At 36.4% G+C, this 25,612-nt stretch overlaps 1 protein-coding gene across 3 annotated transcripts in view; it reads right to left on the minus strand.

Annotated features, from left to right (window-relative positions):
- Positions 1-2,478: 2,478 nt before the first annotated feature.
- The window catches only part of ACP2 (acid phosphatase 2, lysosomal), a 658,601-nt gene continuing 635,467 nt past the window's right edge, over positions 2,479-25,612 (minus strand). For all 3 annotated transcript variants that reach the window (XM_044082703.1, XM_044082705.1, XM_044082704.1), the window contains one exon: positions 2,479-7,319. In XM_044082703.1, coding sequence (XP_043938638.1) covers positions 7,183-7,319 — 137 coding nt within the window. In that variant the 3' untranslated portion in view covers positions 2,479-7,182. The remainder of the gene's footprint in view (positions 7,320-25,612) is intronic.

The following is a 25,612-nucleotide window of genomic DNA, read 5'->3' on the forward strand; positions in this document are numbered from 1 at the left end:
TTACTACTGTGCAATATTATTATCCAAATGATTAATAAATGGACACTGTTTCTAGAATGACAAAAACAAATGCTCCCCCAACTCTAGAAACATGCCCAAAGGAGAAGAGAACCATCTCCATGTACCATTCAGTGATGTTTCCTTACTTAATAAGGGAAGGTGTCAGTCACTCACTGTGTAGCCATCTTAGGGAAGGTACCTAAGCACCCATTCATATCATCCAAAACCTTGTCTGATGACATGCAGCAGTAGCACAACAGAACTGGAACACACTGGTCAGATTTACAGTATAAGGCAGATAGTTCACAACACAACATTAAGGCTTATAAAACACAACAGCACACATTTAAAAAAAAAAACAAGACCAAAAAGTGATGACAGTCAATTAAGCTTCTGCATTCCTAAGCCTATACCTTACAATAGGAAATTATTTCTTCATCAAAATATGCTGCTGATAAACAAATGGAAACCACAGAGGAGGCACTCTTGGGCTTTAAGTCCTTTGCCTTCTACCTTATATGTGCCTGCCAATTTTGGATGAGGCCTCTCACTGATCATTTTGTTGGGTTACCTCTGCCATTGCTAAATGCCTGGAGGCAAAGGCCTTGAGCATCTCTCACAGACAACATAAAGTTACAGGGTTCAAGTGTACTGTGATCTGGTTAGGAGGAAGAAAAGGTGGCATATGCACTGATCCTGACTTAAGATCCTAAAATTATGGGTACACTCAGAAAGTTTATACATTTTATGTATCAAGTGCAGCAGCTTTCCTATGATGAAACTGTTTGAGCAGAGAGAAGAAAATGTGAACTGCTACGATACCTGAAATAATTAGCTCTGGTGTAGGGAACACACTTGCCATGTCTATAGGTACATTAAAAAGGTCTGTATAAAACAGAACAGGAGTTTAGATCCAACTCTTCTATTTAATAGAGAAGACCTTCTGAAGTACATCTTATGGCAAGTTAATAAACCCAAAACTGGCAATGTGCTATTTTCTTACAGGCATCAGGCTTCCAGAAAATGCTGCTACTACTGTCAAAAAACATTTACAGCAATGCAAGTTTGTTTCCTAGAGCAAAATAATAAAAGTATCTTTCACCTCTCCCAAAGTTATCAAGTTAGCAATACATGTCTTGAAGTGTGCAAATATATGCACACAAACATGACCAGACACTGACCGGTTAATCATTAGTATAACACAACAAACCACCATTATTTGCAAAATTGAAAATCTTTCAAATAATGCTGGAATTTTGAAGACATCAGCAGAAGTGTACTGCATAAAGATTTACCTTTCCTCACAAATAAGCAAAACACAATAGCTTAATAAAATAAAAGGAACCAGTCTTCTTCAGTAAAAAACAATTTCTCCAAAAGGCTTAAGTACAAGTTTTCTTATGCTGAAAGGTATGGCTATTTCAACTGATGTTTAGTATGTTAACGTGGGATTACAAAAACATGAAATGCAGTACTTACTCATAACTAATTTTAGTATGAGTAAAACAGGAGTGTTGAGAAGACATACTTTTTTTTTAAACAAAGGCACTGAGACATAGTAGTAGTAGTGTGAAAGATTTTGATAATCAGCACTTCTGACCACATCATCTACTGACAAGTCAGGATTCGAAGTCTTTAGCCAACAGAATTCTTATTCAGAACTCACCACCCCATATTTGTCAATTCTGCATCAGTCAGATGACTGTACAGTAAAGAGATAACACTGTGACCTGTGCAAGGCAAAATGGCACCATTATGGACTGCCTGGGAGGAAAAGGGTTAAGCATCTTCACATACTGTTGGTCATTCAGAAGGATCAGATTGTACAGCTATTGTTACAAGTTAACTTAGAATGTTTACATGGAGATACAGCAGATGCTGAAATCTTGAAGGTGAAGCCTCATGTTGCTATAGCAAAGGTAGCAAATGAACAGTTGCTGGACATTATGTAAAGACAGCACCACTTAAAAATCAGACTGACCACTTAATGGCAGCAGATCAATTTACTGGATAAAACATAAGCCAGTGACCAGTCATGTATCTAAAGTCTACTAGAATATCTGAATATGTGTTCACTGTGTGAGACATTTTGAAATGTCCGTGTATTATTACCTAAAAGAAACTTAAATTTCCACAAGTTTCACCTCTTACAGGTAAACCCTCTCTCAAACATGCAGCAAACTGCAAGACCACAATGAACTAATAGATGTTTTCTAGTCAGGTTTTTAAATCTGTAATGCTAGCCAAATTTTTGCACTGCTCTCTGTAAACATGCTTCATTTTTGGGATTTCACCATTGCCCAGGAAGTTGCTTGCTAATCAAACAGTATTCACCATTATCCAGAAGTCACTTACTAATCAGTCCCACAGTATTCATATTATTTTAAGCAATACAAGCTTCCACTGTCACAATACCTGCCATGTTATGGATAAAACAAAAGCCTGTTACAATTAGATATTATCAGATGGATGCAGATGTACAAGTTTTTGTCATAAATACGTTTTAATGCCTTTTAATGACAAGCATCAAGAGCTGACCACAACAAAAGAGCTTAAATGGATAAAAATATCTGCTTAGGAAAAACAAAGTCAATTCTTTTAAAGCATAGGTAACTTTTAATTTCATTGGAATAAGCCAGATATTTTCTAAGCAAGTCTTTATATCAAGTACATTTTTTGTGGGTGAAAGACATTCCTGTTTCTGCTAGTGACATTTCTCCCTATGAACACAAGAATGTTCTCATTTTTTTCCACTTTTAAGATGCCTGAAATAATTAAGCCAAGGTCTCTCTCCACTTTTCCTGAGGAATGTACTTCAACTCCAATTGTGTACATCTTCATTGAATTTTCATTCTGTGATGTGTTATTTTGCATTTTGTGTCATTAATTGTATGCGGTCACACAGCAAATAATTCTTACTACTTACAAATTTTCCATTTCATTTTCTTTTCAACATCAGTTCCAATATATTCTGCTTCAAATTTTGTATTGCCTGCTGAGAGACTTTTACTGTGATGTCTTTGTAGTGTCTCTAACAAATATTAGAAATTTTTGTTTCTAGTAATGAACCCCCTTAAACTAATAATAAATCCTTCCCCATACAGTACACACCCTTTACCATTAAGTCAGTACATAAAAACTCTATCAACATGTAAACACTCTCCAAGTTCTCAAAAAAAAAAAAAAAAAAAAAAAAAAAAAAACATGGAAACCCCCTAATAAAGCAAACCACATACCAAAGTGACTCTGGAAGCTCTAAAGTTATATTTTACTGGTTAATACCTTTATTTCAAAAGATACTTTTACTTCAGGAATGGATATAGACATACCTTCTTTCTTTCCATTTGAAATGTAAACTATTTCCTGCATTACTTCAGAAATATCATGTGTGTATCTAGAAGTCAAACTGTTCCAAAACAGTTCAAGATGTAGACCACATTTTGGATTAACTCCAGAGTTTGAAGCAGAACATGCACTGAACCACAGCTATACTTCATCAACATCACTTAAAACTGTACAATCTAGACCGGCCTACAACAACAAAACTGTGGTGTCAACCTGCAACATTAATGACCTGGGTTGGGTAATGACTCCATGTTCAAGGGTAAAACACGAGGGGGATGTGTATCCTATGGACAACTCTCCTTCCTTTGATGACAAAGAATTTATGGGCTAACTTTATTAACTTGAACACCAAGTTTTACCAACTCAGTGCTGATCACCTAAATCATGGGATAGTTGTGATTAGTAGCACATTTAAAACATTTTTTTTGCAGGGAGCCAAGCCCCTGTACCCATGATGTATGGGGGAATGTCTTGCCTTCACTCTTCTGCACTATACATATACAGTCTCCAAGATCACACAAACTCCAGGACATATATTTTCAGTCACAGTCTGTTTATTCTAGTCTCTTGAAATGAATACAAAGGATGTTCAACTGCAAGCAAATGAAATGCAAGTAGCTAAACAGGGAGAAAGTTAAAAGTTACTGGAATATGAGTTACTCTATGTCTTGTGAAGCCCAGTAAACCTGACAGATCACTGCATTGCCATTAGTGCACAAGTTCTGACAGATGTTTAATATTTATGGCCCTTCACCAGTCTTTTATCATCTAATTCCAGGACCTAGGGGACCCATATATATTTTTCTATCCAGCGAAGCCTCAATAATTTACATCAATCCATGGGGGTTATCTCTTTCCAGGGAGAATCAGCCTTTTATAACCCTCTACTTATGACTACACATTTTTTCTGTTTGGGGGGAGGAGAACCAAAAGCAGGCATCCACAGCTCACTCCAAGTTTTCTAATTTTCCCTTCTACTCATCCTACTACCTCTTTCCTCTGATACACTGTAGATGCACACACCTACAGTGTCATCCCCAAAGTGCACAACAGCATTCTTGCTTACCTGTGTGTTCAGTAGTATTCATGCATTCCTTAGGAAGTTGCACCTGTTCAGTCCTTACTGCTTGAGTCTGTTACTTGGCATTCCAGCAGGCTGCACTTAAGCAGCAAAACAAAACCATTCCCTCTCTCACCAAAAGGAGTGAACCCTGTGCTGGCTGATCACCCCTCCTCCAAAATAACTGGCTCCTCCAGCAACTAAGCCTGCAACTTGAACCTCAGTCTGTAGGAAGCAGTTAAGGCTTTATCTCTCTGCACTGCTCAGTCTGCATACTCTGTTGATATCACTACATATTCATTCCTTTAAAATCAGAAAAATAAAAATACTCTGCTGAAAAATGGGTTGCAAGGCATTATGCCAGTCTAGGTCTGTTGTTCCCATCTGTCCCAAGCTAGTATGATCCAGAATGTTAGGTGCCAACCTTGTTTCCCTAAAACTGTGTAATCTTCAACTAAAAAAGATACAGCTCTGAAATCAGCTACAGTACTGCAATGGTTTTACTCCAGTGTGTGTGATTCTGGTGACCTACATCTGATCACTGACCTGGGCATCACAGAAGGTGGTGGAGATGATGTGTTTGAGTGGCCACATGCTGGTCTTGTTATCCTGGGTTACTGCAATTTGATTACATTTTGTTTACCTCCTAGAAAAAGCAAAGCAAGGGTCAGTATTGCATAGTGGTATGTAGGATGCACTCCTGAGGTATGTTGACAAATGGACAGTTAAACTCTCTCCACTGATGTACTGGTATGACAGATAACTTGTGTAGTCCACCCCCAAGTGGCAGCTAAGGAAAGAAGTTTCAGAGGTGGAGCAGGAGTGGGCTGTTCTCTTGCCACAGCAACTGAATGACAGAAGCTACTAAAATAAGCACAAATAAGAAAAAAAAAATAAAAAAGGAAATGCCTATCGGATTCTGTTCTTTAACTGATGTACTGAGAAGCAAGAGATGTCTTGCAGAACTTCACTACAAGTATCTGTGAAACAAAGAAACAGACCAACAATACAAAATAAAAGTTTGAGAAAATGCAGGTTTTCACTGCTTTAACCTTAAAACGTCTACCCTGCCAAAACAGAAAAAATGTAAATGAGATGATGTTCAGTTCAATCCATCTACATATCCATTCTTTAAGTGACCTGATTCCATAGACCAGAACTTGTCTGTGATGAAATTTATACCTTTCTTCTAATACTGTTGCTTGCATATCGTTATGAGCTGCTCATGGGACTAATAGTCAAGTATAGTAGAAAGTGTTATGGACAATCATTTCTCTAGGCACATTATTATCCTTTGGATGAAAAAAAAAAAAATTTCCTGTATGTGCAATAAACAGTACTGCTGAAGCTGCAAGCTCATGTGACCATGATATGTCAACTCAATTTCCTACAGTAGCAGTCATGTGCTGCCCCGGGTCTGGAGCACAACACAGCATGTACTTTGCATAAAATAATTAAGCCCTAGAAAAGGGTAGTGCATCCTTTTAACTTGTATAGAATAGATCATCAGAAACATTTAGGCATTTAGCTATTATAACATGCATCAGAAACCCAGGAGAGGTTCCTGGCATGCTTACTGACCAGTTCATCTGCCACAATATGTCCTACACTGATGTTTTCTTCAATTATTAACAATCTTAAGCTGACTAGAAAGTATTCAACTGAGCCTCAGGTAATTCATCTTCTATATGGCTCATTTTCTCATAAACTTTAGGCATCTCCTCTTTTCCTACTGATGATAAATGCCCAGATTTTTCGGAGGATAATGAAGCCCACTCATCATACAAGATGTGGTCTACTCTATTACAGCCACCAATGATTTACAGACAGCATGTTTAGATTACATTGTTGTATACTGTATGCTACATCTTCCTCTCCCCTTAGTTCTTAATTTCTAAAAATACAGATGCCTCACTTTCTAAGAGAGAGTACAAGTGAAGCTGGAGAACTGCTTACCTTCAGAAAATGCCTACTAGTCTTACTTCAGCCTCCAGCATGTTCAGGTTACTGCATTTAATGTACCCGTGCACAACCAACAATAGTGAGGGAGTAATGTTTCAAAAAATGCAGACCACTTAGCTCTTGCATAAAGCAAGGATAAACATCCTAACTGGAAAGCTAATATGTCCAGTGTCTGACTGAATGCATATAAATCACAGCAATATCAACGGTAACAGTTCTGATTTACACTGTGTCGATTTATCTTAACACATTTTGTACAACTGGCTGATATACAAAAACGGCATGAATTCATGCCTTGTTTTTAAAAATCACCCCTATGCATACACAAATGAGTTTAAATACTATTCAAGTCTAATTAAAAACAAGTGAGTTGACCTCATTACCATAATTAGGAAGAGTCAAATTACAACCAGGAATGCAAAGCTGTGACCTAGTTCACGTCCTGGCTAGTGGAGTTTTATGATGGTCACAGGCACTCTATAAGTAAGAGTTAAATAACCCACCTGGAAAGCTTTCAATGTCTGAAATTCAGGACATTGCACAATTGACATAAGACAGATAAGTTAATCTTCTGCATGATTTAAAAAAAATCTCCAAAAACACCCCCAATATGAAGCATTTTTCAGTGATGAGGACATCCAGTGAACTGTACAGTTCCACAATCTAGGTTCAAAATTTATTTACAGAAAAAAATGTAATTTCTGTCCAAATTAAAGTGCCATTCTTTCCAGAAAGTGCTTCTCAGTCAGGGGTACAGGATGAGTCTCACTTTCGAAGGAATTCACTGGGTGGAGAAGAACAGGCTGAAGTGAATGTCATGCACATTCATCAATTTCATTTCCAACATGCTGGTAGCCAGAAGACTTGGACTTTGTACGGCATAGAAGGACGAACAGCAGTATGATCAGCAGGAAAAGAAGGCAGCCACATACTGCCAAGCCAATTATCACATCTACAAAAAGGAAATAGAGAGGAATTAAAATAAAAATTAAGACAGTGAACTGCAGTCTGTTTATGCAAGAAAGGGGACACTAAAACGAAGTTCTACTTAAATTAAAAATAACAGATTCACACTGAGCAGCCAAGCCCTCCGTATTGTGTGGAACGCTCCGCATTTGTGATTGATTTAGCCCGCTGCTCCTCTTTGCAGTTTTTGACTTGCTCATTTACCACAATTACAGCCAATCAGCATGCGGTATATCAGCCAATCAAGTAACTGCTCCTGAAGCAAAGACAGCCAATCAGGAGGAAAAAATTGTGGTCAATTGTGTGCCGCTACTAGTTTTAGTAGCTCTCTAGTAACTTCAATAGTATAAAAATTATACGGTCATCCATGTCTTTATAAAATGGTGTCACTTACTCACTTTGCTACTGCATGCTTCCTGTTTCATTACAGTTTGTGTTAACTTCTAGCGCTGCTGTATATTATTTAACTTCACAGGGGTTTTAATAGTTGCTAGAACATGTAATGCTGCAGATTTCTAGGTAGGGCTGTTGAGCAATGAAACGTTTACATTTTTTTTCTTTTATAATTTAGTATGTATATGCTTCCTTGGTAATGCCACAAATTACAATCATAAGTGTTGTTGAGTTCAGAGCTCTGTTTCATGGCAGTGGAGTAACGAATGTACTTATGGAGAGTGTTCTTACAGAACTGTATTGCAGTATGTAAATATTTTTCACTTATAACAGAGTGAACATTGTACACTTTCTCTCTTCTTGCAAGGCTAATAGTATAATGCTTTTCAAAGAATCTTTCGCTGTTTATATATACTACTATCCTGGTATACTTTCTGAACCTTCACTCCCTTCAGGTATTATCTGCAAGTGTCATCAGTGCAGCCTTTCACCTATTCAGCTGACCAACTGCTCCCAGCATTGAAGTGCTTTTAGATCAGCCTTTTACCTGTTTGCCTGACTGGCCCTTTAGGTGAGGTTTCTGCCTTTCCCCCAGACCCTGCCTGGCTTTAAGGTGTTTTTATGCCAGGCTGTTGTCTCTCATTGCTGTTTGCTTTGCTTGATGTGTCAAAGTCGTTTCACTGCATCTTCTCTGCTTCCCTATGAATTTGTTTAGATTCCTTAATATCTATTTTGTATTGATTTCTTCAAGCTACCTTCTGCACACCATGTAATCTAGACTCTGAGCTCCTTTGTAGTTGCTTTCTATGATCATTCTGTTCTTCTCTTGATATCCTTCTAATTATTTTTCCAGTATGTGTTTCCCACCATTGCTTTATTTATCTTGCTGTTTTTTTTTCTGTCCAAATTGTTTTATGATTCCTAACTTGTTATGCAGATACTGTTAAGGTATGCAGTCATTTTGTGTTACTGGATTTTAGCAATGGTTTCTCCTGACTTTGTTTTATTTACTGACACGTGCCTATTACTGAATTTTACAAATGTACAGTGTTCACTAACTTAAGACTTCTGTCAGAAAGCCCACTTGAAGTAGATCCCATTGAAATGGTGCATTTTTAAGCAATGCAAAAATAGGGTGTCCCACATTTTGACCATTTGTCACACATTGCTAGAGTCGGTGTTCCACAGTGGCCTCTCAAGAGGTTGAGACCTATTGGTTTACAACGTATTAACTTAAATTCCTAAAAGAAAGGAAAGTCTGGAAACCAAAAGCTTTGGTTAATCTTAATTAAATTAAAGTTAATCTTTCATTAAAAATAACAAAACAAATAAGTGCTTTTATGCTCAAGGCATTTTTTTATGTTAAAACACATTACAAATGCACAATATAAATACTTAAAACAAGAAAACTGAATATCAAGCACACGACCACTAATATAAATGCTTTAAAGGTCTCCGTTTCAAAATAGGCTTTAAACTAATCATGTCATTCAGCCCATATCAACCTACTACATGCAGGCTAGTAATTCACCATTCTCCATATCTCCAGTTCCTGTTTTTTTTCCTTACATCACCTACACACAAACTGTCATTAATAAATTAAAGAACCATGAACTTAAAGACATGAGTAGCATCACTCTCCTTAATATGCTTCGCTAGTCTTTTACTACGGTTAAATTTTTTAACATCATATATATGCTTACTTATCTGATTTCTTAAAGTTCTTCTGGTCTTTTTCATAAATTTCATACATTCTAGATACACTATATTCTTAGTAATACAGTCAGTGTACAGTTGAAAATTACACTTTTACTTAGTTACAGAATGAATAAATTCATTCAATATATTGACAAACACTACATACACAACTCTGCATTGTGCAATCTAATCACTCCCTGTGCACTGAGTAGTGCATGCAATCTATTTTTAAAAGTGAACCTGGGTATGTGTTACCTACCAGCTTATGTAGTCTATCAATTACCATTTACTTTTTTAATGATGTCACATACAGAATTAATACTTATAGAATAAGTTGATGGTAGTCATATAAGCAATAACAAATAGAGTACGCAATCTAACTACTCTTTCATTAAAAGATGGTATGGTCCTTAATCATACAAATGCCTTTCATTTTTTCACTAACACTACAACCTTTTCTAGTAAATTCCTGTTGTAATCTATCAAAAGCCTCAATCAACCCCTTATCACTTGTCAGGTGTGCAACTCATAAAAATTGCCCTTTCAGAATATTTATAAGCATACGAAGTGGATTCTTTCTATTCAAATAAGAATGCTTCATACATGGCTTCACATATGCACCTGTTTTTAAACTGTCTTCATCATTAAAATATAAAACAGTGTAAGAAACTTCTCTGTGTGGAAGATTTTCAGTCCATAAACCTCTAGTCAATCACTGTATATTAATCAGATCAGACAATAGTAGTAGTAGAAGCAACGAACTTAAACTTGTCTTAAGTAAAAAAAAAACATATAATTTGAAATATTATACAGCATTACTAAGTATTTGAAAGAAACCCAAACAAGGCAGGCAGTCTGTTTCCAGTCGAAAAATCTTTAAGTACACAGACTTCCAGTCAAAAATCCTTTAAGTAGTTCTACTACTATTGTCTTTGTGGAAGCAGGAAAAGCAAAAGATGGTAGAGAACAGGGTTCAAAAAATCATGTAGGAAGACGCTTGACTGTTGTTCAGTATATAAAAGTTAAAGACAAAGGAAATAAGTAATGCAAGGAATGGCATGTGTGGTGACAAACTAGGAGCAGTGAACACAGGAACTGTTAAATAAAGGGCACCCCTCCTAAAATGTAATCCTTCACAAAAACAAAAAAAAGTATGGATGGCATTCAAGGTAAAATAATCATTCTTCTTACTCAGCTATAGCTTAAACTGTATCATTTTTAAAGCTTACTGGTACTACTTCACCACTCCCTTCTGATTCGTTAATCCCCACCCACTTGCTGGCTGGCTGAAATAACTGCGGTAAGCAGTCATCCTTGGCCAATTCAGAATTTTTATTATGTCCTACCCTCAATCCCTCTCTGTGGGAAAGACCATGGATGATCTTCTGCTGCTGCATGTCTCTGCTCTAGCAGTGTTGGAGAACCTTGTCTCAAACATGGCCTGTGGCCCTTGATAAAGATCCTGTCCCTTCACCAGGGAAATATGACCTAGCAAAACTGCTGTACTTTTCTACCCCCCCCCCCCCCAAATATCATGTAGGGTCTAGATCCACTAACTGAATCTAGGTCACCTAGTTTTAAGTCAGGGCTCCATCCCTCTGCATCACAACACCACAGACACAACTTTAATTTAGGTATTTTCATGATTCAGCTCAGGCCATGCAGTTGGGGCCGTCCAGCAACTAAAAAGCTGAGCAACAGGTGTCCGCAGACTGACAGTAAACCCCACATGGATATGGCTTAATTTGGCTGTTTCCCTACTGGAATGGTGGACTTTGTGTGTTGTATGCCCTTTAAAACCTAACAAGCTGTGAAGAAGGGGGAAAAAACTTGCCTGGTAAACTATATGCAGCAAAGAGGCTGTGAAAGTGATCCAGAGCGTGACAAAGAAGTGAAATGTTAGAAATTATGTGGGTAGATCTTGAAGAAGAAGAATTGCCTCAAGAAAGTACTGACATCTGTAAAACGCTCAAATAACACAAACAAATGACTCCAATGAAGTCATGTGAGAACCTACACACTGTTTATAAGGCAACAATGGTGTGAAGAAAAAGCAACATTCATTTGAGGAACAGAACAAAAAAGTCGCCATGACTATTGTGAAGTAATCCTATCTCCAACATTAAGTCAGAATCACAATGAGCACTGAAAAGAAGCACCCTAAGTCTTTGGCAGAATTAAATAAGAAGTCAACCCTATCAAGTGTTTTAATCAGAAGACAGCAGTAGTGATCACGTCCACTAATGACTTAAAACTACTTACTGGACTTTGCAAACTGGGAATCAAACCAGATGAAATTAAAGTGACTGTATGACCTCCGACAGTAGTGGTACTTAGGTCCACCAGCAGATTATGGAAGCAAAACAAATGAAGCAAATATCACTGTATGTACTCAGTTACTCACTATGGAATAAGTAAGAAAGACCGGCTTGACAGGATGAGCTGTAGTAGCACAAAAATCACACTATGCAAGACTGGCAATGACAGATGATGATCATACCACAAAAATATCACTCTGAAAGGTAATCAAAGAGCAGAAAACTTTGAAAGAGTGAAGAAAAGGGATCTGTAGTCTTCATTCTCAATAATAGATTCAACCCGCTGAGCCATATCCTTTGTCCACTGTACACAGTCTGGCATAACATTCTACAGGCTATTCTCTCACAAAATGTGGAAAAAAAAAGAGACTAAATGGCTAAACACTTACTAGTCAGGATATTACATAACTATCAGAAACTGATATCACACAAATCCACATGCACATTTAGGAGGTAAAAACTGCTAAACAGTAAATACTTGTTTTAGAAATCATGACTAAGATTTAGGTATTCCACAGAGCTCCGAGCAGACAATATAGAAATAATTAACTATTCCAATAAAAATAAAGAAGTGACACAGAAAGAAAAGGGGATATTATTAACTCATCTGTTGTATAGGTAAAGTAAGAAACTGCAAGTTTTAAAGAGGCTCAGTACTTTAAGGAAAACCTCACTAGATAGTACAAAAATAAATGGTCTGGAATACCCTGGCAAGAAACCTAAAGAAAACATTTTTGGAAGGAACCTGTAAGCTACTTATGGCATTTTACTGTTAGGAACTGATCTATCTGATTCATCCCTTCAAACAGAGTCTACAAATAAGAATATCAAAAGAGAGAAAAAAAAAAAACAATGATTAATGAGAAGACTGCTTCCCAAACATGATTAAGTCAATCCTGTTAATGTTTTTCACCGAAGAATGGACTCTGCAAAACTTGTTTCAACATTCCTTACAGAGGTAAGGAGAGTTTTACATAACAATGGAAGTGAAGGGCTAGATTATACATATTCATTACTGTTCTTAATTACCGAGAAAAGCAGCAGCACAGACATTCTGAATACGCAGCTGTATGATGCTGTCATGTGTGAAACCCATGTACAAACCAGCAAAATTCGAGGTACTCGGATAAACGGGACACATAAGCAAAATATACACGCAGTGTTATAAGCCATTATTATGCTTAATTAAAAAAAAAGGTATAGACTGCAGTCTTGCACACATACGCTGTGCTATTTAATCATTTTTTTTTGCAGTGAACTGATCTTTTACGCATTTAAAACCTGTGAATCTTTTACAGGATCTGCAGATGTTTACTCAGCATGTATACAGTAATACAACAGAATTTGTGCAGTATATATCAGTGTTAAGTTTAAAGTGTAACAAGCGTAATGGTAATAAAAAGGTGAAGTATTTTAGCTTATAAAAATCAGGAATCTTTGTGTTCCTCTGTAATTTTCTATGCACATTATCATTGTGAAGAAAGCCATATGCTAATAATTATTAGCATTCTTTTTCCAAGTTAAGTACAAGCCTATGCTCAGAGTATAGAACTTTTAGAAAATCAGTAGAAATAACATTTATTTGATTCACAAAGAGAACATCTCACTGCTGGTTTCTACAGGTGAATTATCCACTCCACGTGTAACAATTCATCATGTTTTTCCAGCCATTCTCAGATTCTGAGGAAAACTCTTATTTGGGAAGATATATGCTAAACAAATAACACTCATTAGCTATATAAATGTGCTTTCCCCTAATACCCATGAACTCACTCCCTTCCCATGAGTGAGTACCACCATGCAAACCAAGAAAACAATCACAATTTAGCACCCTTACTACTAATACCGGATACACAAGTACATGCTTCAATACTTTACAGGAACTCCAAAAGCCAAGGTTAACTGAAAAAAAATGGCCGGTGTAAGAAAAAAGGAGGGAAGTACTCCTTACCAGTCAACAGGGTCATCTTTGTCGATAACGGGTACAGCAACAATGTGTCAGTTGCATTTAAAATCAAGAACCCTCTTTGATGAGTCCTGTGGTTGTTGATTCACATGGAGCAAAATTATGCAAGCAGAAGAATCCAAAGAACCACATAAAGGACAGACAGAAGGGTAAACACTTAAGGCCTGGCTGCAAACTAAAAAAGGGAAGGTTGCCAAGAAAGGGAGCCCTGTGGCTGACAACTGTGATCGAGTGTACCAATAGCAGATCAAGCAAGTAATGGTGCTATTCTTACTTAAGTGAACAACACTGCCAATAGGCAAAGTGCCCAGTGGCACCAGAAATCCAATCCATTCCCCCAGTGTGAAGTAGACAGTATGTCTCTCATTCCCCCCAGCCCCCTGGGCCAAACCGCCTTCTAACCCAGTGCCTGTGCTCCATGGGAAATCCATGCAGAAGCACTGCACTTCCATGAGTAAAGAACTTCCTCATTTCTACATTCCCTCCAGAAACAAGTGAACTACCACACTGAAACAAAACCACCTTAACAGACGGTAGGAAGAAATGGGGGTGGGGGCCTCTAGTCATTCCCACAAGTCCCATTTCATCAGGACAACTGGGAGGCAGAGCTACTAGGAATGGAATTAATGATGATACAGCTGCTATATTCCTATGCCTGTGAAATCAGATGTTGAAAATCTTCAGGGGAGGATCTCCCTGAAGAATGAGCAGCGAAGCTGTACCAAGTGGGGCTACCAATACATAGTTAAGTTCTCATCCTGCTCCTCACCTAGGGCAGACAGCAAGATATGTCCCCAACTAGACAGGAGGTACAGCAACTCATGTCTGGAACCATCTGACCAAACAGGTACCAGCTACTTTTATTTCCATGGACAGCTGCTGCTTCAGCACAAGCAGATTACTTTCAACATCTCTCAGTTCCCCCAGATCCTGGAAGGGTGGGCACAGCCCAACAAACCAGGGGCCCAACAAAGAGGGGATCCAACCTCCCTGGTTGAAGACTGGAACAAATCTCATGAGACCTTTGAGTGAGGTTTCATGCACTGATGACAATGTTCACGATGGCATGCACACACCTTTAAATGTTAATGATCTAGCAAAAGTGATCTGCATGTCATATGGTATGTAGAAATTGCAAGTAATTCAGTTTGCAATGCAGACCTCATGGAGTTTATACCACATATCTCATCCATTTGTCACTTAAGTCACCTGATGTAACATGGTGTCAGTGGTGAAAATATCTGTCAGAACTTAAAAAGTTCACATCTACAGCTGTGAAGAAATATACTTGACGTTCAGAGTCTTTGTGCTTGAAGCTACAGGAATACTGCTCACCACTCTTCTGGAATACTTGTATAGGTTCATAGGTTCATAGGTATTTAAAAGGCTAATGACCACAAGGGCCTTTTTAAGCCTAGCCATGCATCCCAAATCTCTGACAAGTTCTGACACCCTTGATAAGTGTAAGCATGGGCCTGGGAGATGAACCATACTGCAATAGGGAAACCTTTTCTGTAAACTGGTAGCTTTGAATCCAAAAGTTTTCTCACTAGAAATTAATTAGATGAAAAATCTAAATTTCAGTATCCAGCATTCCTAGATGCTGGTGGAAAATCTACAAGGTATGAAACTGTTTTAATTTCCCTGATGAAGAAAAAAAAGACAAAACAGTAGTATTCACAAATAAGTTTACAACAGTGAAAGCCAAGAAAGAATTTGCCATTTGTCAAATATTTGCTCTTTCCAACAGTACAAAGTCATACAAAGACTACATCTGCACACTTTACTGACCTAAAGAACAGAGACAATGAATTTAACAAGTTGTATGATTCTCTAACAAAAAAATAATCTGTAGTATAAAGAGTAATAAGGCAAGAAACAAGCTATAGATTTATCACGTAGACCATATGTTCAGGCTCTTAGAAGTAACCTACCTACCTAAACTGCAAAAACCACCCAAATGCAACCAAAGAGACAAGTACCCTTAGAAACTTCACAAACAATAAGATAGCACCCACCATGAAACATGCATCTATACCTCTTTGTCTCTACTCAAAAACCCATAAGGCAAAACTCCACCCAAGTCAACATCCTAGTTACAGAAGACTCCATTTTGAGATACACTGATGCATCACTTACCAAACTGAGCAAGGAAAGGGTCATGGTTAGTTGACTATCAGGGGCCAGGATTCACAACCTCATGCATGCCTCTTGCGCAACAAGTACATGTATGACACAGTCATAGCAAGCGTGGAAGTAAATGATCTACGAAATACTTCCCTTGACTACAAAAAAGGAACACAATGGAGCTCTCAGATGCATGCCCAAGGCAGGAAAGTAGCCATAAGCAGAATTTTACCTTCACCTAGAAGGATATCATGGACATGATGTACTGAGGTTAAACCAATGATGGTGAGGAAGTAAACTGGAACACTATGTTGGAGCACATGCTAGGACATGGACATGATGGACTGACGTTAAACCCATGATAATGAGGAAGTAAACTGGGATACTATGGTGGAGCACATGCTAGGACATGGACATGATGGACTGAGGTTAAACCAACGATAATGAGGAAGTAAACTGGAACACTATGTTGGAGTGTGTGCTAGGACATGGACATGATGGACTGAGGTTAAACGATGATGAGGAAGTAAACTGGAACACTATGGTGGAGCGCATGCTAGGACATGAACATGATGGACTGAGGTTAAACCCACGATAATGAGGAAGTAAACTGGAACACTACGGTGGAGCGCATGCTAGGACATGGACATGATGGACTGAGGTTAAACCAACGATGATGAGGAAGTAAACTGGGATACTATGGTGGAGCGCATGCTGGAACAGGTAACTGAGGAGGTGCTGCCAGATAAATCAGCAAAAGGAGCTGGATTACTGGAAGGTGCTGAAAGGGGTATGTTTGGCCAGTGAAGCAACTGTTTTTAAAAGTATGCCCCTGGTGGGTGTTGCTGCGAGCAGTAAAAAAACCTTTTTCATATGCAGAAATAGTAAACAAAGGCAAGAAAGATGCTGTGATTAAAGCTGAAAGAGGACAAGGACTGATGCCAGGATAACAAAACCAGACGAGAAGACTGGTGGGAAGAACCAAAACAAAGAATAGTGACACTATTAACAGGTATGAAATTTTGAACAGTTTTATTTTACCTTTGGGGCTTTAAAGTGCAGGACATAAAGGCATTAATATACTTTAGAACAGAAGACTTTTGTGAGGTTACTACTGAAACTTTTACTTTACTTGAAAAAAATTCTGAATGAAGTAGACAGAATTATGACATTGGCACCATGGAATGAGTACATTTTCTGAACTTGGAACTGCAGTTAGTAAAGCCAATACATGTACAATTCAAAACATCAGACATAAAGGAACTCGAGTAAAATACTTTTTTGTCTGTTTGTAATAAGCTGCAGGATGCTGAAAAATGTATGATAAAAGAAAAGTTTTGACAAGGGTGTGAGGTATGCATGACACTGGATGTGCTTGATTGAAAATGCAGCATATTTCAAATGTGATAACTATGATTTGGAAACCGGGAACTGTGATGTATTGGGGTCACCCAAAAGCATAAATTTTGTGGGGATGAGAGGTATTTGGTGCAAGACTGTAATAAAATATTGTGTGATTAGCGTGGGGTTAAGGGACATACCACAAAAAACACTATTTTCCCTAAGTATAGAAAATGCAAGGCATTTGGACATTTTTGTTTGACCATCCTATGCTTAGAAAGGTTAGAAAAAAAGAATATATCAGATGCAAGAAAATTTGATTATAATAGACTATACTGGTTGCGAAATTATTATGGTGAAGCTAAGGAAAGAAGTAAATGTAACTACTGTTAAGGATGATAGGAATGAGTCAGGAAATGTTTTACAAAGAGAAAACATTACATTGCAAGATAAAAATATATGCAGTACTACAAAGTGAAGAAGGGAAGGGGAGAATTTGAGACAGGAGAAAAATAAGAAGAAAATGAGGGTAAAGCAACTGACTGGAGGGTACACAGATGGAAAAGAAAACACAAGTACAATCTGTAAATAGATATGGAAAAAAAGGAAAGAGATGACTTAGTGACTTAGGAATATTTGCACTAAATGTAATAGCATTTGAAATTATATTAGAAGTACAATACTGACTAACTGGTGTAAAAATAAGTATGGAGGTTATATGTTTGTCAGATACGAGCATGCGTATGAAGGAAGTAAAAAGGAAAAGAATTAAGGCAACACTAGGTAAAAATTATATGGTCAGTGAGGAGTGATGTGTGTTAAAAAAATATATATATTTCTGAAGTGAAGAGGTAAAGACATTGGATATGACGGTAGTAGTACCTGGAAAACTAGTGGTATGTGATAAGGGAGAGAGAGAGATACGAGAGGATAATTTTAGTTTATGCATACACCAATATGACAGAGAAGAAAAAGATGTCTGAGGAACTTGAAAACTATGTCCAAATAATCATGCCAGTTATTATGATGGGAGACTTGAATTGCAATTTGTGAAAGGAGAGGGGAAAATAACAGAAAATATTAAAGTAATAAGAGTAAAAACTGAGAATGGAGATATACAAGGGGAACTTTTACAACTAAAATAGTTTATGTGACACATTCAAAAGATATGAGAAATAACAGGAAAGGTAGAAATAATGGAGCCTTCAGACCAGACAGTGGTACGGGCTAGAAAACGGAGGACAGAGAAACAATAACGGAATGGAAGGGAATAAAATGACTGACTGAAGAGATTTCTACAAGAGATGAGATGAAAAGGGAAGTCAAGATTTTATGGGAACAGCATATGACAGAGTGCATTGTGAAAATAAACATTCGGGAGTGCTTAAAGAAAAATAAAAGAAAATAGTTTGAATGCAGAAAAAACAGGGACGCAAAGGACTAGGACAGTATATAATGACATTATATATATAAAAAAAGCACACACAAAGAAGAAATGGAACAATGATGATAGAATAAGATAAATACAGCAGAATGAAAAAAAAAAACAGAAAAAAATATGTTGTTTAGACAAAGATTTTTTTGAAAAGGTAAAGATAGGAGGTGGACTGGATACAATGTTTGATGTACAAGGAAATATTAGATATAAGCAGAGATGAATAATGGACATTGTGAAAATGTTTGTGGGAAGACTGCATTAAAAGGAAGTAATATAAGATGAAGTCTAGATTGTAAAAAATCTATACTAAAAACAGAGTACTATGAAATAAATGGAAGACACAATAAAAGGTGGAGGGGAAGAATCAGCACAGGAATTAGTATTAGGTTATGAGTATTATAAAGAGGATGGATGAGGATAATAAATTAATATTCCATAAAATATTAAACGAATGGACATAGAAAGGAATAATAGATGAAGAGATATGTGGAAGAATAAAGTTTATATGAAAAAAGTAAAAAATAAAATTGGAGTCCAATAATATTGGGAAATACAAATTACAAAATATTTATGAAAATAATACAAAAAAAATCTGCAGAAGGTGCTGAATGAAGTCATAGGATAAAGAGCTTTCAAAATTAAGGGGAAAGAGAGGTAAAGGTAATGTAAATAGAAAAAGAATCAACAGCTATGATTTTCTAAGAAAATTAGATGCAAGGCTAGTGATGTGATGTGGCAAAGGCTTTTGAAAAAAAATAGTCAAGGCTAGTGATGTGATGTGGCAAAGGTTTTTGAAAAATTAGTCATGAAGCAATTTAGAATATTCTAAAGACATATGGGATAGGAGAAAAAGTTTGAATGCTACAAAAACATGCTATAAAATGTCATGTGTGAAATTATGGCAAATGTATGGATGGCAAAAAAATAATTAGGAGAGGAGTTAAACAAGGATGTCCATTAAATATATGTTCTGCTAATGAATGCAATAGCTGAAACGTGTGTGTGAAATAAAATAAGCAAAATGGCAGACTGGAAAAGGAGTTATAATACCAATCTGTCTGTCATATGCATATGATTCTGTGATAGTGGTGAAAAATAAAATATGTAGAAGTGAAGTGGTAGAATTTTTAAAGAAAGCTGGGTTACAATCAAATACGGCAAAAAGCAAAAGGTTTGGAGAAACTAAGACAATCAATGGAATATAGTACACTAGCAAGAAAATAAGTGCATTAGAAGTGATATTCTAAGAGTATGAGAATGTAATATAACTGTGGAAAATAATTCTGGAAGCAATAAAAATGCTATCATAGTGCTAACGCTTTAATCTATTATTTAACAAAAAGTGCATATTGTCAAATACTTACGTATTAAGAAAACTAACCCATTTAAAGGTGGGTGTACATGTTTCCAGCTAAAGTTCAGAAACAGAAGTTAGAATTTAATTTTCATTTGGGAATCAAGACTGAATCCTTTGAAAAGAAGGGCGACATACAATAAGGAGGGGCTGTTAAATCCTATAATGTACTTGGCACCTAAGCATTTTTCTAGGTAATAAAGAAAGTAAAAAAGGGAGACAGTGTTGCAAATAATGGGGGAAATGTTATATGTAAGGTATAAAGAATTATGGAAATATGAAAGAGGGAAAAGACACGGCAAATAAAAAGAAATGGAAGGAAAACAATACTAAAATATAATAAAATTATGAGGACTTCTGGCAATGGCAACCACAAGTTATAACTGCTTTTGAGAAGCTCCCCACCTCACCCAGTGTTCTGTGGTTGTTGCAGTTAATTGGCAAACATGCTTTTCAGTTCAAGTCTTGCAAGAGAAATTTGTTGAATCTTTCCATTGTAAGTGCATAAGGAAAATAAAAAAAAAGGAAAACTTAGTAAGGGGGAATCCTGAAGCAATGCCGTGAATAGCTGCAACATTATCACACATGCAAGAGCATGTGGACAGCATTTTCTCTCTGGAACTTTCACCACATACAGAGCCTCAATAAAACATTCAGGTGGCCAAAATTAAAAAAAAAATGGTTTGGTATTGAGTACACAACCAAAATGGACACTATAATCAGGAAGATAGAAGAAACAGTTCCAGAGTATTCCAATCAAATGCTTGCATGTAAATCAAAGATTGAAATACTTAAGCAGCAGTTAGATGGAACTTTGGTCAGGCTGGAGCTGACTGAATTAATACTGGTCAACCTGGAGTACAGATACAGGCAAAGAAAACTTTAGATTTCAGAAAAAATGAATGGGTTAGACTGTACCATTTATAGGAAAAGAGTAAGATTCAAGAATGAACCAATTTCCCTGAATGTGGCACTAATTTAGAAAGAACTCAAAGGGTGTTCCTCACCATAGCACAGAACACCAGACTGTCCCAACTGTTATTAGTCAGATCTGTAGCTTTTAAACATAAAAAAGAAGATGCTCTCTGCACTATGGTTATCAGAGAAAGTCTCAGACGTTGATGGAGTGCGGACTTGTGTAGAAAATTATTATGGCCCTGAAACACAATTAAGGTGTTAAGCCTTTAAACCAGAAATTACAGTTTGTCAACAGAACATGTGAATCTGTCAAAAAGGATTTCAGGCTGGACATTCCGCAGAATATCTGGAAGAAATGAAAAGGGGAGTGATAACACCGACTGCTACAGGGACACCAATAATGAGAAAGAAAAACAGCAGCAGATATGTGGTAGCCAGGGGTTACTAGCAGGGAGGAAGTTTACTTTAGCATGTACTTGTATTCCATCTAAATCTACGATTATGGAGCTTAAGGTAATTTCAGGAGAAATAATAACCATTCAGTAGGAAACATTATTTATAGGTGGAGACTGGAACTTGACTTGCAATGGTGAGAATGTATCAGGGGGACCTAGAATGGAAAATATAATAAAATGGGGGTGATTTTCTGAAGAAATTTATGAAAATATTTGGTATACAAGACGTGAATTCAATAACAGGAACTCAAGATAGAATTTACATATTACTGCCCAAGGTACACATATGATATATATAGCTAGACTGGAAAGAAATTATATTTCACAACAGCATGTGCATTTAATTGAAAGCCTCAACACACATCCAATAACTATTTCAGATGATGCACCAGTAAAAACAAGGATAAAATACAGGGTAATAAAGTAAAAATTAAACATCGGCACTCTTACTTAACTGTTAGTGGAATTGAAGAAATGAGAGTGGAAATTATTCAACAGTTGCAAGGGAAGAATGAAGATTCTTTGGAAGAGAGTGTGAGTGGGGTAAAATGAAAATGGAGTTTAAAATAAGGTAGCAACAAAAAAGAAAGAGATAGGATTAAGAAGTAATAGGAATTATTTACAGGGGCCGTTGTACCTCTCAACCTGGAAACATCAAAAATCTAGGCAAAGGCCCATGAAAAGTAGGGGTACAACTGGCCAAAAGTCTGCACACTGATTAACAAAATTTGCATACATAATTATGTAATCCTGCCCACTCCAACTAAAGAACAGACAAAATATTAAACAAAATATAAACATTTCAATAAGGACTGTTTCCCTTATATATTCTGTCCATATTCCTAGCTATTACTTAAGATTGTAATCAAAAAGCAAAAACTTTCATGGTTTCATTTTATGCTTCCTTTAGTTATATCTGGATGAAGCCACAACCACATGAACATGACAGACCGTCTTTATCCATATGAAAAACATTTTTTTTTTATGAGGGCAAGTGTACTTACCTGTACCCCCATGTGGGAGACCATATTCATCACCTTTACTTATATAGGATAACTCTTTGCTCATAAAAACAGTGAATCAAATTAATGCTAGCTCTATACTGGAAACTGCAAGGATAGTGCTTTTCTACAGAAAGAACAATCAATGAATTGCAACTCCTCCAGTGATGTCTGACAAGTTGTAATGTCTTCCATTTCACACTGCAGCTTTGGTAGGGAAGTCTTTTTTTAATCTTACTTTGCATGCCACTTTCTACTTGAAATATTTAAAATGAACTACTAAACAGAAGTGGCTGCACACAACTTGAGGCTACTTAACTGGAGTTGTAATAGGCTGCCACTCTGACTACTATCTGTAACAATAAAAATCATCTGTAGTATATGTTCTTATCTCGTCACTGTGGACCTTGCTCAAACATCAGAAATCCTATGAGCCTTTCTTACCAGAAATGGACTTTGGCTCTGTCTATACAAAAAGGTACATTTTGTACTTTACAGACGTATAACCCCCCCCCCCCAAAGCACATACTAACTCAAATGAAATAAACAAGGTACAGTAGTACACTATTGCTTAGATATTAATTTTAAATGGAGTATGCACACACTTCTCAACCGTACTGAATTCCTTGGTAAATGCCAGTTTTGAGGTCAAAATATTGGGGTGCCACAAACTCCTGCGTGGTCCCTTTAATTTCTAAATTTCCCATTTTTTTGTTTTTTTTTTAAGTTATGGCTTATGGCTGATTTCATCTCACGCAGTGTGGATAATGTCAGAATTCAGCTGCCGAGGCATTCATTACTGCTTAATTTTAAACAGAATCCACAAGTACCACCAAGGATCGAATACCGCAGTTTTCTTTGAAAACACAGCTTTAATGGAAATCAACAAAAAATCCATACACTCCAGGCATTAATGTCTCCTATCCAATATGTTTTCATTTGCAAGTTACTTCATCAGATGCGGACAGACTTATGAACCATTCCTTTTATACTCCCTCTACTTGGTGAATTGAATCAATTAACCAATGAAAGAAAAATGCTAATTGGCAATTAATACAGAATACAATGAATTTAAAGTGACTATGTGCATATACAACCTTCTCTGAATGAGAAGTACATGTACCACCATTTTACTTGTTAAAAACCTTCATAAAAATCCTTCATAAATTAATATAAAATCATGTACTTTAAAACTTTTAAAACTTGTTTAAAACAATTGCATATAAAGTATAGAAAATTATCTTAAAGCTCCCTCTAGTGTCCATTTGTTAATAACACTGAACTCTGAGCATAAATTTACACTGTGACTTGGCATCAACATCTATGTACAAATAAATATAATCCTACTAAAATTATGTTTAAAACGGTTTCCATCATGACATTTCTAAAATATTGTTATATGAATACACATATAAATACATAATATAAAAAATGTTATAAAAGTTAAAAAGTCATGTAGATATTGCAAAAATCTAACCAAACATTTTCTTCGGTTTCAACCCATTATTACAGTTTCACCGCCCTTAATTTAAGCACAGGGCAATTGAGTCCAGGAAATTTGTTTGCTTGGAGGGTGATCTGCCACCATAACTCTTTATATTCTATGGTTTCTTCCCATAGACCACCCCTTCCATCCATTTTTACCTGCTCAAGGACAAAAAACTTGTTAATAAGCTTCACTGCATTTTTGTTTGTGCTTAAATAGGGCATTAGTGTCTTTGTGAATCTGGATTTCATACATATGTTCGTATATTCTTCTTCGAAGACTTCAGTGGTATTGTTTAAAAATGCAATAAAATCATGTTTGGTTAGATTTTTTGCAATATGTACATGACTTTTTAACTTTTATAACAATGTTTATATTATGTATTTATATGTGTATTCATATAACAATATTTTAGAAATTTTATGATGGAAACCGTTTTAAACATAATTTTAGTAGGATTATATTTATTTGTACATAGATGTTGATGCCAAGTCACAATGTAAATTTATGCTCAGAGTTCAGTGTTATTAACAAATGGACACTAGAGGGAGCTTTAAGATAATTTTCTATACTTTATATGCAATTGTTTTAAACCAGTTTTAAAGCACATGATTTTATATTAATTTATGAAGGATTTAACATAAAATATTAATTTTTAGATAGAGGTACTTGGGTAACATGGTTTTTAACAAGTAAAATGGTGGTATATGTACTTCTCATTCAGAGAAGGTTGTATATGCACATAGTCACTTTAAATTTATTGTATTCTGTATTAATTGCCAATTAACATTTTTATTTCATTGGGTAATTGATTCAATTTACCAAGTAGAGGGAGTATAAAAGGAATGGTTCATAAGTTTGTCCGCATCTGATGAAGTAACTTGCAAACAAAAACGTATTGGATAGGAGACGTTAATGCCTGGAGTGTATGTGTTTTTTGTTGATTTTCATTAAAGTTGTGTTTTCAAAGAAAACTGCTGGTATTTGATCCTTGGTGGTACCTGTTGATTCTGTCTGAAGTGAACTTTGGTGCCTTGGTGAATATTTTACTTTATACTGCTTAATTTTAACTTTAACGTTCCTCAGATCAGGCAGTGCACGCAAACTCCAGCCAGGTATGCTGTTAGTAACACAACAGGCAGTATACTTGCTTTTGATGCAGAAGGTTGTGGGTTCTATTCCCACAGTATACAGATAGATTGCTGGTACTGTACTGTGTTGTACTTTCAAAGGAGGTGGATGCTGCAGTCCTGAGAATATCCTCTTTGGCAGAGATACCTAGTAACTATGAACCTAACAGTTTGCCATCCATTCCCGATTGCAATATTACTAGCTTATCATTTTTTTATTAATGTAACACAGGCAATTTAATCCACCAGGGTAACAGGCACTTTATTTGTAGATGAAACAATAAAATATAAAGTGGTTTGTTAGCAGCAAACTCTTCATTAGTTACAGATCTCTTTAATGTGGAATTATTTAGATGACTTTTACTTCTGCAAAGATTGTGCATATTTACTGATACTGGTGGATTGCAGACATTTGAGTAGACTTTTATGATGGAAATGTTCTGAACTGGGCAGTCTTGCCATTATTGGTTCATGCATTTTGTTTCATTGCTTACTGGAAAAATGTTCAAAACCATAAATTTAGAACGTGCTCTAACAAGTGTGCTGTATTATACAACGAATATAATTTAATACAATCAGGAAGGTGTATCAAAGAACACATGTATGCTTCATGTGCAAGGGGCCTATAATTTGAAAACAGACCAAAGGTAATCT

Source organism: Protopterus annectens, chromosome 9.part0, assembly GCF_019279795.1.
Source record: "Protopterus annectens isolate FY-2018-M chromosome 9.part0, PAN1.0, whole genome shotgun sequence".
Classification (NCBI taxonomy): domain Eukaryota; kingdom Metazoa; phylum Chordata; order Ceratodontiformes; family Protopteridae; genus Protopterus; species Protopterus annectens.